Source organism: Nesoenas mayeri (assembly GCF_963082525.1).
Source record: "Nesoenas mayeri genome assembly, chromosome: 16".
NCBI lineage: Eukaryota > Metazoa > Chordata > Aves > Columbiformes > Columbidae > Nesoenas > Nesoenas mayeri.
The window spans coordinates 11,476,326-11,493,176 of NC_137562.1; the positions used below are offsets into that span (position 1 = coordinate 11,476,326).

Consider the following 16,851-nt stretch of genomic DNA (forward strand, 5'->3'; position numbering starts at 1 on the left):
GCCGGAAGGGGCGGGGCGGCGTGGTTGCGCCGCTGCCCGGAAGCGGGTGTGACGCACCGCGGCGCTGAAGGGCTGCGCGGCGCCGGGCGCTCCCGCAGCCATGGCGGCCCGGGAGCCGCTGCGGGAGCTGCGCGGGGCGCTGTGCGCGGTGCTGGCGCGGGTCCGAGGTGGGGCCGGGGCCGGCGGGGCCGGGACGGGCCGTCTGGTCTCTCCGCTGGCTGAGGTCTCTCTCTGTTTTTACAGAGGGCGAACCGGGCGAGGGCCGCGAGCCGTTCGAGCTGTCGCGCTTCTGGGACGCGCTAGGTACGGCGCGGGGGGCGCGGGCGGGCAGCGCCGGCTGCACCGCGGGGGGCGGGCCGGGCGCTCTGGGAGCCGGGGTGATGTGCAGGCGGGGGCTCCAGCCGCAGTTTGGGCTTTGCGCGTCGCTCCGCGGTGCTGGCGGTGCCAAAGAGCGGCCGGTGTCTAACAGGTGTCACAACTGGATTTCTGAAGCCTTTGTGCCCGTTAAAACTTCACAGCGTATCGCGGTGAAGGTGTCGTGGAGCAGGACAGTGGTTGTGGGTGTCACTACCAGCTAAGTAAAAAAAAAAATGGAGAAAAAGCACACCTAAGATATGTGAACATACACAGCACAAACATAGCATGGAATTTTTCTTCTTCTGTAGTGTTGCTTAGAAGAAAGAAATGGTAATCAAGCAGTAAAGCAAAGTAACGTCAGAGCTATTGCGCATCCAGCTGCTCTGTTCTTTTATCTTTTACCCAAGTTACTTTCTGTTCTTTGCTCCCATTGAACGCTTTCTAGGTCAGACATTCCAAGTAACGTCACAGGAAGCTACAAAGCTGAGTCTGGCATTCTCAGGGTCTGCACTGACTTCTGCAGAGGTGAGTGAAAGCCCCCCCAGGCTATGAAATTGCGGAGTATGTGGCAAGTGTCAGGTACCTCTTGGTTCACTTGACTACAGCAAAGTAATTTGGTTCAGCTCGAACAAGGGTTGTCAGCATGGGCCACGCATTTAGAATGTATTAATGCAAGTCAAGAATTGCCCGGAGAACTTATTTCTGTGCGTTAGGGAAACATACCAAACAGAAACATTCTCACATTCTTTTCTTTAAGATTTAGAGGTAGCTGCTGATAGTGGACAATACAAACCTTAGATCTGACTAAGAATATGTAAGATTTTTGCTGTTAGTTGAGATAAGCTTATCACTTTTGTGTTTGGAGGAGAAAAAACCAACCACCTCCAGTTCAGAATAACAATCTAAACGACTTCTTCCTCTCTGTTGTGTGACCACCCCACCGGGGTGTGTTTTCTTACCAGCTGATGATGCGTACAGCTTGCTCACTGTATCTTCTTGTGCTGCGTTTGCTCCTCAAGCAAGATGGTCAATACTATACTTCCCTTTTCTCAAAGCAATCTGAACGTGATTGCTTGTGAGACTTTCCAAGAATGGTGCGGCCATGCACTACTCGTGATTAATCCTCTTGCCTGTCCGTTTCAGGACTGCCAGAAGCTGAGTGAAGATGTCCAAAGTGCTGTTATTGCAGTTGCCACAGTGTACTACTGGCTCCCCAAGGGCCAAGGTGAGATGGTGGCAGGAGAGCAGTCACCACTATATAAGGTGTTGGTTCTTTCACCACTGCATAAACAAACTCAGAGACTAATGTAAGATCTGGCAGCTGCAGAAAAGCAAGTTATCATGAGCAGGTGGTTCCATTATCAGCTGTTCTGTAGGCTTGCGACATGTTTATGAGTGAACCACTTGTCTGTCTGCTACAGATTTCTATCTGTGAAAGAGTGATAATGTAGGAAGCTGCGTAGTTGATTGAGCATTCATATTTATAAAGTATTGAGATCCTTGTCCAAAGTCCTTTTCAAACTAGGAAATATATTGCTTCCTTCAAAATACCTGGAACTTAATTTATACAATGTGTCCACGCAAACAGAGCAGTTTGTGTGTTCATCTTCAGCAGTTGCTTTCTGTCCATTCTGACTGTGTGGCGATTTTCTTGCTCTTTCTCAATCCCAAACAGGTACTACTCTTCGGAAGATGGTACGAGATGCCACCGCTGAAGTAGTGGAAGGAATGATCCAACTCATAGAAACAATTCTCAGTGCTCCATTAGACAGGTAATAATTTTCCAGAAAAAAAGGAGGACAAAGCTACAAGTATACTTGTTAGGAAGCAGCAAGTGCAGGCTGCTCTCTAGGGGAGGGAGGCAGAAGCAGAGCATTGTTATAAGGCAGGAAGGGGCAGTGGCCACATCCCTCAGTATCTGAGTGAGCAGAGAAGTGCTGCTGAAGGCAGTGAGGTTCAGCTGGGAGTCCAGATCGTCAGACAATCCTATAGGAATGAGGTCAAGCTGGAAAGTCAGGCCAGCAAGGCAGGGTCAGGATCAGGTCCAGAGAGAGTAACCAGCATCAGACACCATCCAGTGATTGCCCCGCATGTCCATTGCACCGAGCTGCATCTGAGGTCATGGCGGGAAGGTCAAATGAGTGGGTCAGGATCAAGGGAGTGTGAGGCTGGATGCAGACATAACTGCTACATAGCTGGGATGTAGCACAAACAGGGCCCCATAAATGAACCTCAGGGTGAAAGCATCTCCTAATAAAGAAAGGCTGGCCCTCACTTCTAGTTTTCTTCACAACACCTATCAGCGAAGGAGCTGACCTTGTACTTAGACAACTAAACTGTTCAACTGAGCCAACTAAACTAGGAGGGTGGAATACACTCAAGGTAACCTCTTGACTTAGTGCATTTATCTGCATGGGGAATAGATTTTCGTCCTGTCTGTGGCAGGGAAAGATGCTGGGAGCAGGATTTGCATGAAGGTGCAGGATAGTGTTTGCACTGGTTTTGCTCTTGAGGTGAAATGTCACACGCCATGATTGTACAACTTTATAAAGCTCGTTATTGGACCGCTGTGGGCTGCTTCCTCTCTGTACAGATTACATGTCACTGCCATTGAGCAGAGGTTAGCAATCTCTGATACTGACTGCAGATTTGCATAGATTCTGAAAGATAAATAATATGCCTAAGCACTTAGAGGGGCCTTCGTAAGAGTCTGCTGCTTCTCATTCCAGTGGATAATTAAACTCAGGAGGAGCCAGCGCTTCTGGCTTTACACAGACATGAGATACTAGAGACAAGCTGGTTGGTGACATCTTTCCAGCAGAGCTTGTACTAGGGTGCATCATTTTTGGTGCAGAAAAAAACACAGTCCAGCAGAGTGGCGTTATTGAGTCTAACTTTGGGGGGGCTTTGTTTTGTTTCAGGTTGTCTCAGGAACAGCTTATATCAACTGGTGGTGTGTGGGGAGCATGTGAACAAGTGCCCAACCTGCCACGGGGTGAGTGTTGTATACGCAGAACAACGGAACTAGGAGGTGTTGTCTTAGAACATCAATAGCGCTTGCAAGGGCCATTCTAGCTATTACAATGAAGGCTCTCTCATTCTGCAAAACCTGACTGGTTTTCAAATGTATAAGACTGGAAGCCAGTCCACATTCTTTGCATGGCAACAATGCAGCTCTGAGCTCTGCAAAACGTTTGATCCTATAATCTCAAGATTTAATGTTCGCAAACCTAAATGAAAATATTATTGCATGCTGATTTGAATCAGTGCAGTGCCAGTTTTCATCCTTTTGCTTTTGCAGATAACCAGGCAGCAGTTGCATCAGTTTTGGCTGCATGTCTGGGTGTGGTCAAGGATGCTCTGGAGGAGATGGAACATGTAAGGAAGCCCCTATGCCTGTGAGGATCATGCGGGATGGATTGCAATGATGGTTCAGTGATGGAACACAGGGATTGTTTAGTATACAGGCTTTGATTTAAATTTGTTCTGATATGAGCTAGATTATTTTATTATGCTTGAATCTTAATGAGTATTTAAACTCAAGTCTGATTTACTTTATATAAGGTTTCCATAAAGCTATGTCTCAATTTGCAGGAAAGGTTGGGGTGGCGGGGTGGTCTACGTTGGTGTAAGAATGGCACTACTTGCCAGGTTCTTGCTGTTTGCTATGTTGAATTTGAGTGGGAGATTAGTTTTTCTTACTCTGGTCCTGCTAGGATTAACAGAATCTGGCAACTGAGGTGCTGGTGGGAGAGAGATTACTTCAGAAATTATTTGTAGGATTTTTAGATTGTTTTCCCTTTCCTCCTGGGTATTGCTGGAATTGGTGTCAGGCTCTGGGTTTTCAGTGCATATATGTTCTCAGGCTCTGGAGGAAGGGCAAGACCCCTACAGTGACATCATGGAAGATGAAGAGCTGGGCTTTCGGGGCAACAGAGATGTATATTGGTCAGAAGCTGACCGGAAGCTGCTTAGCTCCTGCATGGGATTAATGAAGGCTTCTAAAGCTTGCCTGAAGAAGGTCTTGGGTGTAGTGAAGGCTCATGGCAAAGCTGATTCTCCAGACCAGATTGCTCAGCTGGATGATATTGCAGACATTGCTAATGAGATCAGTCCAAGGTAAGCAAGTCTCTCCCCGTGTTGCTTTTTGCTCCAGAGCAGTCCCTGTCTTTCTTGAGGTCTAACAAGTGGGTTAGGAAAACCTTTATGATATTGAAGCTGTGAGCAGGCGGTGTAAGCAGCCTTGGTGGGAAGGCTGTTATGGCACAGGCTGTTGAGAGTTGTGCAAGTTAGGAGAGGAATGTAAGTTGCAGCTTGGGGTGGAGCTGTGGCCTTGTCTGACTCCAGGGTGAGAGTGGCACGCAGATGTCTGAGAAGGCAGTGCAAGCATCCCATGGGTATGACTGACGTCTCCTTGTCACGCGCTGCCGTTCCTGACTTACATTCAGGGTGGGTGTAGACTTTGACCAGGACTGGTGAGCTGTACTATCAGGACTTTTCTTCCATTGCTCCCCTCTCTTCTATTCTAGTGTTGATGAGCTGGCACTGAGCATGTATCCACCTGTGAACGAGCTGGCTGTGCGACTCAACGTAAGTGTCTGCAGTTTACTCGCTTGACTGTAGAGAAGGGAAAGAAATTGAGTTGGAGGGAGTATGTGACTGTCAGGGAGAGGTGGGTGTTAGTCTCAGTAACAAGTTCCTGGGGATGAAGAGTCCCCTTTGGTTCTTGCACACTTAGCTTCCTTCAGGTGGAAATACATCCCTCATGTTTACTTCTTCAGGGAAGAGCATGGCCACTTGAGCTTAGACTCAGAACCATAATCCGTAAAGATATCCAATGGTGGTACCTCAGGGAAGTGATGTCTAAGGCTGCTGATGTACTGCATGTCCACTTTCTTCCTTGGATAATGTAGACCTGCTCAAAAAAAGTGATCTAAATTAAAAGTGCGAATTAAGAATTCTCACCGGGAGAGTGGTTAAGCACTGAAACAAGCTGCTCAGAGAAAGCTCCATCTTTGGCAATACTCAAAACTTGACAGGGCAAGGCTCTGAGCAACCTGACTGAACTTTGAGGTAGACCTTGCTTTTAGCAGGAGATTGTAATAGATGACTTCCAGGGGTCCCTTCTGTCATAAATTAAGTATGTATCTTCTCATATCCGTGACTTTTTATTCTTAATTCTGGTTTTGTGCCTTTGATCAGTGGCTTGATTTTTGGGGGGGTAAAAAAGCCCCTTTTGCTTAATATCAAATTGCATTAGAGTCAGTCACCTGTAACTTCATGTCTTAGTTACTAATTTATAGTAGGCTTATCTTTTTAAAGAAGAAAGCGTTTAAACGTATGGTTTAAAAAAGTGTGTCTTTATTTCCACTTGTCCCAGCCAGCAGTAGCTTGGGAGACGCTCCCAGCATGGCAGTGACAGAGGTAGCTTCTGCCTCAGGATTTGTGGCAGTTTTACTCATTCTTGGCTGTGTTGGGAATTCCTACACCCCCCCTTTCTTTTCGAGTATTGCTGACTCCCTTTATTTTCATATTTGACTCACTTTACTTCCCCTTTGTTTCTTTCTAGGCTGCTAAATTGGCCTCAGTATTAAAGAAAGTCTTGGAGATTACAAAGTGAGTATGAGTTACAGTGTGCATTCCCTGCTTTGAAGGTTGATATCTTTCTGCCTCCTGTCAAAGGTGACTCATTTCTGGACTGTAAATGCACTCATTTTGTAAAGATTATGATGTTATCCAGTCACAAAGGCTTGGGAGCAAGAAAAAGATGATAGGGGCAGAGGTGGTTCCCACCGAAGACACAGACACGTGTATTGAGGTTTGGGACTAGAGATATGGATGTGAGTTCTTCCTTGCTCAAAGCACTCTGAGGCTATAGCAGTCCTGTCTTAATGCTGTGATGGCTCAAGACTTCATGATACCCGTATGTTTTGTGGATGCATAGGTATAAGACACACGGGAAGGTTTCCTAATGAATTTCCTCCACTTTTGCAGGACAAGCCATGTATGTCCACCATCAGAGGAAGGCTGGGTGCAGTTTCTAACTGGGGCAGTAGATCACAACATGAACAAAATCAAGAACTTCACACAGGGTCAGCTTTAGCTCTTCCAAGTCTACGTGTGTTGCTGCCACTGGCTCTGGCGTATGCTTTTCCAGCAAATCTTGCTGTTCTCCAGCTACTGGGAGAATGATGAGAACAACGTTTTTAGGAGAGAACTTTACTGCCACTTGGCAAAACTTTCCCAGGAAGTTGCCCTTTGCCGTTGCAGGAGGTGTCATTTTGCTTGGATTCCTGGGATGGTGCACTGCTGCATCTTAAGGCTGTGAATGTGCCCCATTCTTCAGACCTTAACAGCTACTATGGGGTTCAAAGAACAATAAAATATTGCTAGGTTTGCATGAGTGGCTTTATCTGTTTTCAGGTGGCAGAGGATATATACAGACAGAAAGGGCCGTGCTACTTTTTCAAGCAGCCTGAAGAACCATTAAAAATATGCAGCCCTACTGCTATTTCTTGTTTAACCTTAGAGAAGAGCGAACTACGTATCTCTTTTCTATTTCCTCAGAAAGCAGTAGAAAATATTTATTACTTTACCAACATCAAGGATCTCTAGGGGGATAAGAGTATATCTCTAGAGAAATGCTATGTCTGTCATCACTTTAAAGTTCTAGGATATTCTTTTTTTGCCACGGATAGGAAAAGATGACTAAGCAGTGGCTGGTTCAGCATATATGTGTGGTGAGAAGTGCAGCACCTGCTTGAACACATCTTTGTCGCAGTGAGGTTCAACTTATAAAACTGGAGAGCGGGCATAGTAGCAGATGGGAGCAAGTTGAGTTTGTACAAATAGTCAAAGTCAGACGTGGTTTTAAATATAGCTTTAATTAAACTGTTAAGAACTATGCTTGCTGAAGATCAGAGCACAGATCATGACCACTCTTCTGAAAACAGGACAGCAGGACCTGTTCTGAGCTGGGCATCAGGCAGCTGCAACGTCGATAGTTTTGTAGCTCTTCAGGTTCTGGAGTTGAAGGCAAGTAAGCTGTGCAGTGAGTCTTCTGGGCCCTGCTTGGATGGGGGTGAGTGGGATTTGCAGCTCTTGAGTGCTTTGGGGTTGCACAGAGCCGAACCTGAAAGGTGAGAAGGGGTAATACAGGAAGCACACCTCTTTGTATTTCTGGTTCCCAGGAAATGCGTTTGCTAGACAGGAGTGTGGTGCCAAAAAATGAGAGGGGGAAAAAAAAGGCAGACAAATGCTAGCGGTTACCTGAACTACCACAATGGAACTGTGATCTGACTGTAGTTTGAGAGGGAAATACGTCAGGAGGGTTGAACTCCCCATAGAATCATCTAAGTTTACTTTGTCCTAATGAAGCTTCTTGAAAGAAATGTGGGTTTTTTCATGTGAAGGAGAGCATGCCTTTTTGGATGACTCCTGGCTATGTCAGGTTTGCCTGGTTCTTTATGTAGAGAAGGGGAAGACACTTAAAATTGTACCCAGGGACTCTCTTTATTGGTGGCAGTGGGTAATGGGTGGAAAGAGATGTCATAGACAATAAAGTTTTACCCCACTTACGGATGTTCAAGTGGCTACCTAAAAAGCAATTGATATTTCAACATTAAACAATTTCTAAGTTTCATAGCTCATTTCAGTGACCCATAACTGTTGTCTTAGTTAACGTGTGGTTTTGCATAAGTCTTATGGTACTTCTCTTGTTACCCTTTTTGTTGGCAGGGGCCTTTCCTTCAACCTTTGGGGTTGAAACTTCCACAAATGTTATACTGGCTTCAACTAATGTATTACACATCTGTTGAAAGTTCTGTTATCTGGCTGTTTTTCTTTTCAGTGTGAAAATCTTCTCTATTTGTAAATAAAGACTGGGATGCCTGGGGCTTTCATGCTGTAGCATTCTCTTCCTGCCACGTTTTGCCTGCTTGTTTTTGGGGAGAGACTTTCCTGTGCAAGGGCTTCTCGAGCTTGTATTGTGTCTCTTTTTCCATTTAGCATTCTTAGATTAATCAGTTTGCGCTCACCTGTACTTCCTTTGTCTGTAAATGAGCCCTCGCCCTGCAACCACTATCACACAGTTCTTCAGGGGTTCAATGAGAGGGTTCAGGAGGCTGATCTTTGCTGTGCTTGGCTGATATTGCACCATGTTTTCTGGAAACTGTTGAAAGAGGAAAATGAGCTGAAACTGAGGGACAGAAAAGGTTTCTTTTATGATTAAAGGGAGATAATTTTTATATATGTATTTTTTTTTGTGCCAGAGGTTGCAGCCTGAGCTGCCAGTTGCCAGAAGAGGCAAAGTCCAGTTTACTTTCTTCTCAACTATAGTCTGTAGTTTCTTTCTGCAACCTCTCATCTCTAGGCTGGTGAGTTAGGGAAATCCCAATGACTCCTATGTTTGCACATAGGCAGAAGTAGAAGTGGGAATACTGTATACAACAGTGTGGCACATCTCGCCTTTCCCAAACTGATGTCTCAGTGCTTTGAAAGAAGATAGCATGAGATCCACTCAACCCAGCTGCTGCTTATGACTATGAAAGCTGTTTTCTTACTACTGCAGTAACGGAATGATAGGCCGATCTAACCTCAATAGTGAGAGGGGGATCACAAATGCTGATCTCTTCCTGTGCAAAATATATGTAGGAGTCCTCATCTCTCAGCACGGCAGTCAGCCTAAGCAGATGGTTTTCTCCCAGCTCTTCTCTGTACCGTGAGTAAGGCACAAAAACCTGCAGGTTGTTAGCTGGAATACACAGAGGTGAAAGATGACAATGCAGAGGGTAAGTACAGTCTGGTCTTAGTCTGCATGGCACCCAGGAGTGTCTAGTGCCCAACATCGTACTAAAAGCTGCAGCATTTGAAAGCTTAAGTGGTCCCAACTGGATTTGCAGATTCAGAATCTCTCTGGTGATGCCGCCAAAGTGTTTTATTTCAATCACCCACAATCAACTATTCAGCCGGCTTTTTGTCAACTTATGGCTAAGTGCATTTTTCCTGAAGTGAGCGGACTTGATATACTCTTCTAACCATGCACCTCATAGAGTCCTTACCTTCATTGCTTTTGAGGATAAAATTAAACTCTCCCTTCCAAAGCTGAGTAATGGGCACACCATCGTAATGCAGAGACTGGATCCCAACCACCAGGTGAGTAGCCTTTTCTGTGCCACTGTGGTTAAACACTTCAATGGAAAGCGGAACATCTCGGCCCAGTAGCAGAGAACTCTCTGACTGGAGGTGGATGAAAAGGTTAACTGGCTCTTCAAGGGCAGTAGGAATGGAGCTAAACTGTGTTTCGCTGCTGCTGGTTCTCTCAAGTTTCTTTATCTTTCTGTAGACTTTGTCAAGTACTTCTTTTTCCTGAAGGGAACCTGTCACAAAAGATAAAACACGTATTTTAGTATTCTTTCCTGTTTATTATTATGAAGCAGTAAACGCAGAAGGATGGCACTGAATTATCCTGGCAGTGCTGTAGATAACTTTCTAAGAGCACAGAGATCTTGTTGTGCTTCTGGTTAGAGCAGTTTGAGAATTTCAGCTGAAGGGACTTTCATTGGATGTACCTGAAACATTCTGCTTGGAACGATTTGTCATAGTTTGTAAAGCACCTTGGTGCCAGCACCTGTCAGAGCTGAAGAGGCGGTTGAACGCCGTTCTGTGCTCTCTTGTGCTGGACTGCAGCCAGGGTGACAATGTGCCATGGGCTAAGATGAGATGGTAGAGTTGGGTCAAGAAAACAGCACTCAGTAATAGATTCTGGAGGGGACCAACTTTTTAAGGGAGGGGTTTAGACAAGATCTGGGAGCACAACAGTCCTTTTCAGAAAGCTGGAGTCTAAAATCTATCTTTATATATCACAGGGGTAATAGGACGTAAATGTACAGATTATAAAGTAACAGAAATCGGGAAGGAAGGTTTTCCAGACAGGAAAGTGCCTGGTGAAGAAAGGCCTGGCTTTCTAGAGAGCTGGTTAAAATAATTAAGTAGGAGGAAGTTTGGGGTATGACCTGTGCTTTGATTCTGTAGACAGCAAGAGCAAAGTGTTCAGGAGGGGGAAGCAGGAGAGGTGGGTGACCCTAATGCTCTGGTACAGCTCTGCTCTCCAGTGCCTTACTCGTGATGCTGGCAGGGAATGTGAGCAGTCACTTGCCTACCCCGTACCTTCCGGATACTTGTAGTTGTGTGTGATGTCCTCACAGCGTTCGCTGCCTACACCCTTGGTGCTGATGTTGTTGCCAGTGTACTTTGTGCCACTGAGAGCTGGCATTAGGGTGTCATCTGCTTTTTGTATCCAGACCTGGCACTTGGCATTGATGGCAGCAAAGAAGTAGCAGACATCATAATCAACTTCTGTGTCCCCTTCCTTGATGGCGTGAACAGGGGCTGGCCCACAGAAGGATGGACCTGAAGAGAAAATGCGGCCCAGTTAAGATTCAGATGCTTTACCAACCAGACCCATGCCTAGTTTAGACCTATAGTAGGAGTGGTGAAGTATCTAGTTCAAGAGGACATGAGGGAACAGTCCTGTGATAGAGCTCTTACAGCTACACAAGCTGCACAAACCAAACTGATGGGTGATGATTAAAGTCAACAGGCTGAGTCCTATCCTTTTGCGTCCTTCCATTGGAAGCTGGAGAAGGGAGGAATATTGAACTGCTTTATTTGCTCTCCTCTCTGCTTCTCTCTCTGCCTCCCAAAGCCCATCTTTGATATCTTACCATTGCTTTTTTCCTGGCAGGTGGCATCCAGTGCCTGCCACCCGCTGTACTGTGGTAGCAAGTCGGCTCGAGCCATCCAGCATTCGTTCCAAACGTGGAAGGTCCTGCAAGAGACAACATCATGTGCTTATACCAAGGGACTGAGCCCTGAGATACACTGAAGTTTTAGCCAAACCACAGCCAATTAATACTCCTTTGAAAGAGCTCTGTGTGTGTTGAGGAGAGCAGAGACTGTGGTTTTTGACACAAGTGGAGTTTCTCCAGCTGGACTGGGCTATCATTATTCCTTTGTGGACCCCAGTACTAGGGCGCTCTTCAGTTTGGGTTGCAGCGATATCTCAAGAACAGGTCTTGTAGAGAGGATCTCAGTCTCCTGTCTACCTCTCTGCAGCTGTTAACTCTTTCTTTCCCCCCCCTCTTATCACTTCCTAGATCCAGGTATGGTCTCAAATTCTTACTTGGACCTTGCCATGTTTTCTTACCAGACACGGGCACTCTTGTCTTGTGTAAGCAGTCTCCCATCTTCATCGTAATACTCATCCACACTCAGGCTGCTGTTAGTGTTGTGAGCCCATGTAAAGCCTGTGACCACCCTGGTAGGAATTCCCAGGCACCTCAGAACTGCGCAGAAAGAAGAGCTGTGAATCAGTTGAGCATCCTGCCCTAAGGGTGCCTCTGCTGATAGATCTAGAGCCTTTTTTGGTGCTAGGACTGTTAGGAATGGCACCAGGGCTGCTGTTTGGACTTTGCAAGAGGCATTGCCCCCTCAAGGAATGAGCTATCATAGGTGCATTCAGTGTATGGCGAGTACTGACGGTCTTTTATCTCAAAGCTAGTGATGCTTAATATTGATGAGGAGACTCAGAGGATCTGCCTCTTATCTAAAAATTAAAGGTAATATTACTGGGATCTGTGTTAATCCACAAATGTAGGCATATGCTACAAGTTCTACAGACCAAATAAGGCTTTGCTCAACACAGAAGTCTTTGACCACTACTGTACCTGAACACAAGACTGCAGCAAGCGCCCAGCACTGCCCGTGTCGGACAGGCTTGCACTGCGACGCGAGCCACTGCCGGAGGATGGGGCTGCTTCCCAGCCACCGGGAAGGGGATGTCCCATTGTAGTGTTGCCCGGTCCCGCATTCTGTCAGGATTCCTCTAAGCTTGTCGCAGTTCAGCTGCAGAGGATGAGAGAAAGACGGATTAAGGAATTGCCTCTCTTTGATGGCTACACTTATCCTGCTTGATGAAGCTACTCCCAAGGCAGATGAAACCAAAGGGACTTTTGTGCAAAGCATGAAGGTCATGGCTGAGCATAACAGGTGCCACAATCTCCCCTGAGATTTACTCAGTAACTCTGCTAAGAAACTCCTGCAGCACTACTTGTCTGCTGCCAGAATATCAGGAAGGGCTGGAGAGGGGCAGGAGGTGTTGTGTGGAACAGCCCTGGACAGGCGTCCTCTTTGGTCAATGGGTTGTTATGAACTGGGGTTGAGGAGATATGAGCCTTCGCAGTGCATTCGGGTTGTTCCTGCTCGGGTCAGCGCTGCCGTCTGCTCTCCTTACCATGGCAGCAACTGTGCGGCAGATGTGAACAGGGTTCTGGCGCTGGGTGTGATCCTTGTCCCGTTGATGGCGTTCGCCTATATCCAGCAGTGTGAAGCAAATGTCAACAATATCCTCCTCAAACTGAAACAAGAACACAACATTTCAGGAAGTTTGGCCTGAACATTTGTTCTCTGGAATCCCTGCAAGGCTTTGTAACTGCAGAATATTTCTCCCTTTCTGGTAGTGTTATATAAGTGGGTTGAGAGGGAGAGCTCCAGGCAGAGATTTGGAGCGGGGGCACAACATACTAAAGGCAGACCTACAGCTTTGTTGAAGCAAGGTGGGAAATGCATTGAAATGATACTTCATCCCCTGATTTAGGGAAATTAATGCTTTTCTGGAGCACTCTCTATCTTGGCTCAGAGCTACTTTTGTGATCTGGTGGCACTAAAGTGGAATAAAATCCCAATCTAGTCACTGGCTGTGTCAGATGGCCTTGGGAACACTGGAGGATTTACTTGTCTTCACTTTACCTATAAAATAGAAACAGTATTAATAAGCTCTGTTAAGTTCTTTAATATCTGTCGATGAAAAGAAGGCACACAAAGCCCAGATATAGATCAATGCATTTCTTTGTAGAGGACAGCCTGAGAAGGCAGATAAAAATTACATATAGGGGGTTGTGGAACATCATACGCAGGTCTCTGTTCTCCTGCACAGTCTCAGACAAAGACAGTGAGTGCGGAGACCAAGTTCTTTCATCAAAGCCACAGCATGGAAATGGATAGTGTCCTGTACACAGAGGAGATACGCACCCCTCCTCTGCTGCAGGCTGTAAGAGAGAACAGACAGACTGGACCTCTTGCTTACCTGACCGAAGTCCCAGGGTTGCGCTAGGACTGCATTTTCAGTCCCCTGGTAGATTATACCCTCTTGGTTTAAAACGTACTCCTGACGCTGTGCCTCGTTAGCCAAGAACACCTCATCATCTAGATAGAGGAAAAAAGCGCCGTGAAGAAAGCATTCCTGGTGTCAGATGCACTGGCATCTCTCTTCCATCAGCAGACTCCACTCCAGGGACTTCAGCAGTCCCTGGCATTCTGCCCTGAAAATATACTGCACATTCTGAATTAGAAAGGAGAGAATTATTTGATTGTCATTTCTGTTTCCTTGTTCAAGATGTTCCTCCAGACCTAGGCTATTGCACTAACTGCCTCTTTTACTTTCCTGGCTGTTGACTTCTCTATTCCTGAGAAAGATACAGTGGTCTTAATCAGACCGATTAAAGTCTTTATTATAGGAAGCACTTTATCAAACACTTTTTCCTTAGCAGGAGGACAGAGCTCTGGCAGTGGAGTACTCCAGGAACAGGGCAGAAGTGCTGAGGCAGGCAGCTTTGAGCTTTTATTATCCCCTGCCTCCTTCCTAAGGCGTTGTGAGGAGCAGAGCAGGAGTGGCAGGGATCGCCAGGTGAGTCCACCTCCACCTCCACCTCCATGGGGGCAGAGCACCAGAGCTCAAAAGCTGTTTTTGTGAAGTGACTGGTCCCAGCCTGCCTGTTTCTGACCACATACCTCGGCACCAGGGATTAAAGAGGAGGGTGAAGTTGCCCAGGAGACGGTCAGACGAGGAGGTGTGTAAAAGCAGCGCGTACTGGCCAACGGGAGCGTTGGCAGGTGTGCTCACAGAGATGGTCCAGAAGAGCGGGTCCTGTTCTTCCAGCGCTGCACTCCACTGCTTCTGGTCTCCCAGGCTGGAGATGGGAAATTCGGTCCGGGTTCCGTCTGCTTTGGAAGGATGTGATCCTGCAGCCAAAGAGATCTGGTTGGGTCTCTTCCAGACATGCATCCTCACCCTGTGCGGATTGCAGGGACCTTGTCTATATCTGGAGCCGTAGCTCCCCTTTCTTGTGAGAGAGTCTTAACCCTTTGGCAGCTTAATGCTAGTAAATCTTGCTGAGGTTAGTGTTGCACTCAGGTGTACATGTTTGAAAGTGGGATGGGGATTTCATAGATTTGTAGAAACACCAGGAACAGCCGGAATGGTGCAAACCTGCAGCCTCTTGTAACAAAAGTCACAGCCAAACGCTCAGATTACAATAAAACAAGCTGGGGGTGAATGCTGCTGCCCTTCTCAGGGGTCTCACTAGAAAACACTAGCAGAACACATTGGTAACAGGCTAGCTGAGTTTGAATATTCCTAAACGAAAAGCCATGAGAGAGGAGAGATCCCATGAGTACTTTCAGATCATAGAGCAGTGAACCTGTGTTGGTTATTGGGCTGCAGTCTCTCTTCTGGAAAGAGATCTAGTTTTGACCTTGCAGTCCCAGCATCAGGAGGCTCTACCCTGCCTTAGATCATCAGTTCACTGGCCTCAGTTCTAAATGTGGGCACCTCTGTGCAGCTCTGGAGCTGGCTTTTGCCACCAGCTTTCATCTTCAGGTGGGTGGAGGACCAGAGCTCTGATAGGTGTCCTCTTTGTGATGTTACCTGTCTGTACTATGAGGAGGGTCCTCTTCAGGTGCTGCAGGTAGTTGTGCACTGGAGCTGAGAAGATCACAGAGATAGTGAATGGCTGCCCCCGCCTCACCATAAGCCTTTCAGTGCTGATTTCTTCTGTGTGGTGGTTATTGTTGTTCATTGCGATCTTGAAATCACATTTTTGGATGCTCAGACCTGTAGTGTGAAGGGACATAGAATGAGCATGAGGCTCTGAGCTCCTGCAGTCTGGCCATGGGCCAGAGCCTGAGGCACACAAACAGCCAACCGCGTGTTTCTCCGCTCAGACAGTGCCCCCCATCTGAGACTTTCTGCCCAGTAACTGTTAAGGGCCTTCACTCTGAGCTTGGTTGTAGCTAATGAGCTGCCTTTGCTTGTACCTTAGCCTCAGTAAATGAACTAAGTGATTACGCCAAAGCTCCTTCCTGCCCAGGAAAGGGCATGGAACAGACCTGGGTGTTCAGATGATACGGATGCACTGTGACTACTTGGAGGTCTTGCTCTGTGCACTCAAGGGCACTGATGGCACTCAAACCAGCATCTCTCCTTGTGGACATGTGGTTGAAATTGTGCACAGGAGACAAGCCCCGCACCAGCTTAAACTTTACAGAGCCAGCTTTGACCTTGTATAATTTCTTCTCTGTGATGAAGCTATCCTGGCTATCTTCTAGACTGACAAGTCGTATGCAGTCTGTTTACCTCTCCTTCATATGACTTTTCATGGATCTTGCCACTTTCTTCAAGGTTGCTTGGAACCTGGACCCTCTTCTTGCTCATGTGGCTAAAACAATCATCTCTCTGCTTCAGTTTAGCAGTCTGGCTTACCTCCCCCCACCCTTACCCCCACCCCTGTGCTAAGGATAACTTACTTGCCTTTGGTTCCAGACTCTCACATGTCTGCCTTAGCTGCCTCTTACTGCTCCTCTCGAACTCCTCTGAGACATTGATACCAGCTTTCGTTCACTGTCCCTTTTTGTGCAAACTGAACTCCCTTAGCCTTTAGAGCACTCCTTGGCTCCTGCCCGGTAAGAAGCTCACCTCTTCTATAACCCTCATGGACTGTCTTAGAGTAGGTACAGTTGTTTTCCCCAACAGACAACTGGCAAATGCTTGGGACTAACCAAAGTGATTTTTGCTTACCTTGGCCCATGTCTAGTTCACTGTACTGTGAAAGTCTTCAGCTCCTGCTTGCTCTGCTTTGCAATGGCTCCTTCCTTCAGCTTTCTTTAAAAAATGATCCACTTGCAAAGTTGTTTGTTCGATTTCTTTATACAGGGTGGGACGTGATGTTGCCTGCTCTCCTTCAGCTTATCTTGCTGGCCTGCTGTGCAGAAGTTGAGGGCTCTTATCTCTCAGACCACACTAAAGAGCAGAAATGGGTGACTTTTCCAACATACAGGGGAGGTTAAATTCCACAGCGGGATGTAAAGCCTTTAAAGACAGCTGGTGACAATTTCTTCATAGAGCTGTGCATTGGGGACCCTGGAGCAGGAAATGTAAATCTTGACTTGACTCTAAACAATGCACAGAATTTACCTCAAACATAAATGTTGAGGAGCTGCTCGCCAACATCGACCCTAAGCTACTTAGATACTAAACCCTTCAAGGAGTCAAAAATAAAGGGTCAATACATTTGTTGCAGCCAGAAGAACCAAGTGATTTGAAACTACCATCTTTGGCTATTTCCATTTGTTTTGGTTTGGTTTTAATCTGTAAAAGGG

The 16,851-nt window shown here is 46.6% G+C and overlaps 2 protein-coding genes across 2 annotated transcripts; one reads left to right on the plus strand and one right to left on the minus strand.

The window, feature by feature from the left end:
* Positions 1-25: 25 nt before the first annotated feature.
* On the plus strand, positions 26-6,760 carry CCNDBP1 (cyclin D1 binding protein 1). Its single transcript, XM_080354464.1, has 11 exons — positions 26-167; positions 244-303; positions 803-882; positions 1,501-1,582; positions 2,033-2,129; positions 3,279-3,352; positions 3,659-3,735; positions 4,223-4,476; positions 4,887-4,947; positions 5,927-5,973; positions 6,352-6,760. Exons 1-11 carry the CDS (start codon positions 101-103, stop codon positions 6,458-6,460), a joined length of 1,008 nt encoding a protein of 335 aa, XP_080210590.1. The 5' UTR covers positions 26-100; the 3' UTR covers positions 6,461-6,760.
* Positions 6,761-6,894: 134 nt separating this feature from the next.
* Positions 6,895-16,427, minus strand: EPB42 (erythrocyte membrane protein band 4.2). The gene is made up of 13 exons (XM_080354463.1): positions 16,271-16,427; positions 15,122-15,307; positions 14,206-14,436; positions 13,502-13,620; positions 12,650-12,772; positions 12,084-12,261; positions 11,564-11,702; positions 11,082-11,185; positions 10,525-10,767; positions 9,417-9,734; positions 8,952-9,109; positions 8,394-8,527; positions 6,895-7,489 (listed from the first exon to the last, which is right to left on the minus strand). The coding sequence occupies exons 1-13, from the start codon at positions 16,278-16,280 to the stop codon at positions 7,339-7,341; spliced, it is 2,094 nt and encodes a 697-aa protein (XP_080210589.1). The 5' UTR covers positions 16,281-16,427; the 3' UTR covers positions 6,895-7,338.
* Between the last annotated feature and the right edge of the window lie 424 nt (positions 16,428-16,851).

Coding starts and splice junctions, on each gene's coding strand:
- CCNDBP1 (XM_080354464.1), top strand. CDS start 101: ATGGCGGCCCGGGAGCCGCTGCGGGAGCTGCGCGGGGCGCTGTGCGCG. Junction 168..243: donor GGTGCTGGCGCGGGTCCGAG/GTGGGGCCGGGG, acceptor CTGTTTTTACAG/AGGGCGAACCGGGCGAGGGC. Junction 1,583..2,032: donor CTGGCTCCCCAAGGGCCAAG/GTGAGATGGTGG, acceptor AATCCCAAACAG/GTACTACTCTTCGGAAGATG.
- EPB42 (XM_080354463.1), bottom strand. Junction 14,437..15,121: donor CCTCCTCATAGTACAGACAG/GTAACATCACAA, acceptor CTTTGGCTGCAG/GATCACATCCTTCCAAAGCA. Junction 11,186..11,563: donor GACAAGAGTGCCCGTGTCTG/GTAAGAAAACAT, acceptor TGTCTCTTGCAG/GACCTTCCACGTTTGGAACG.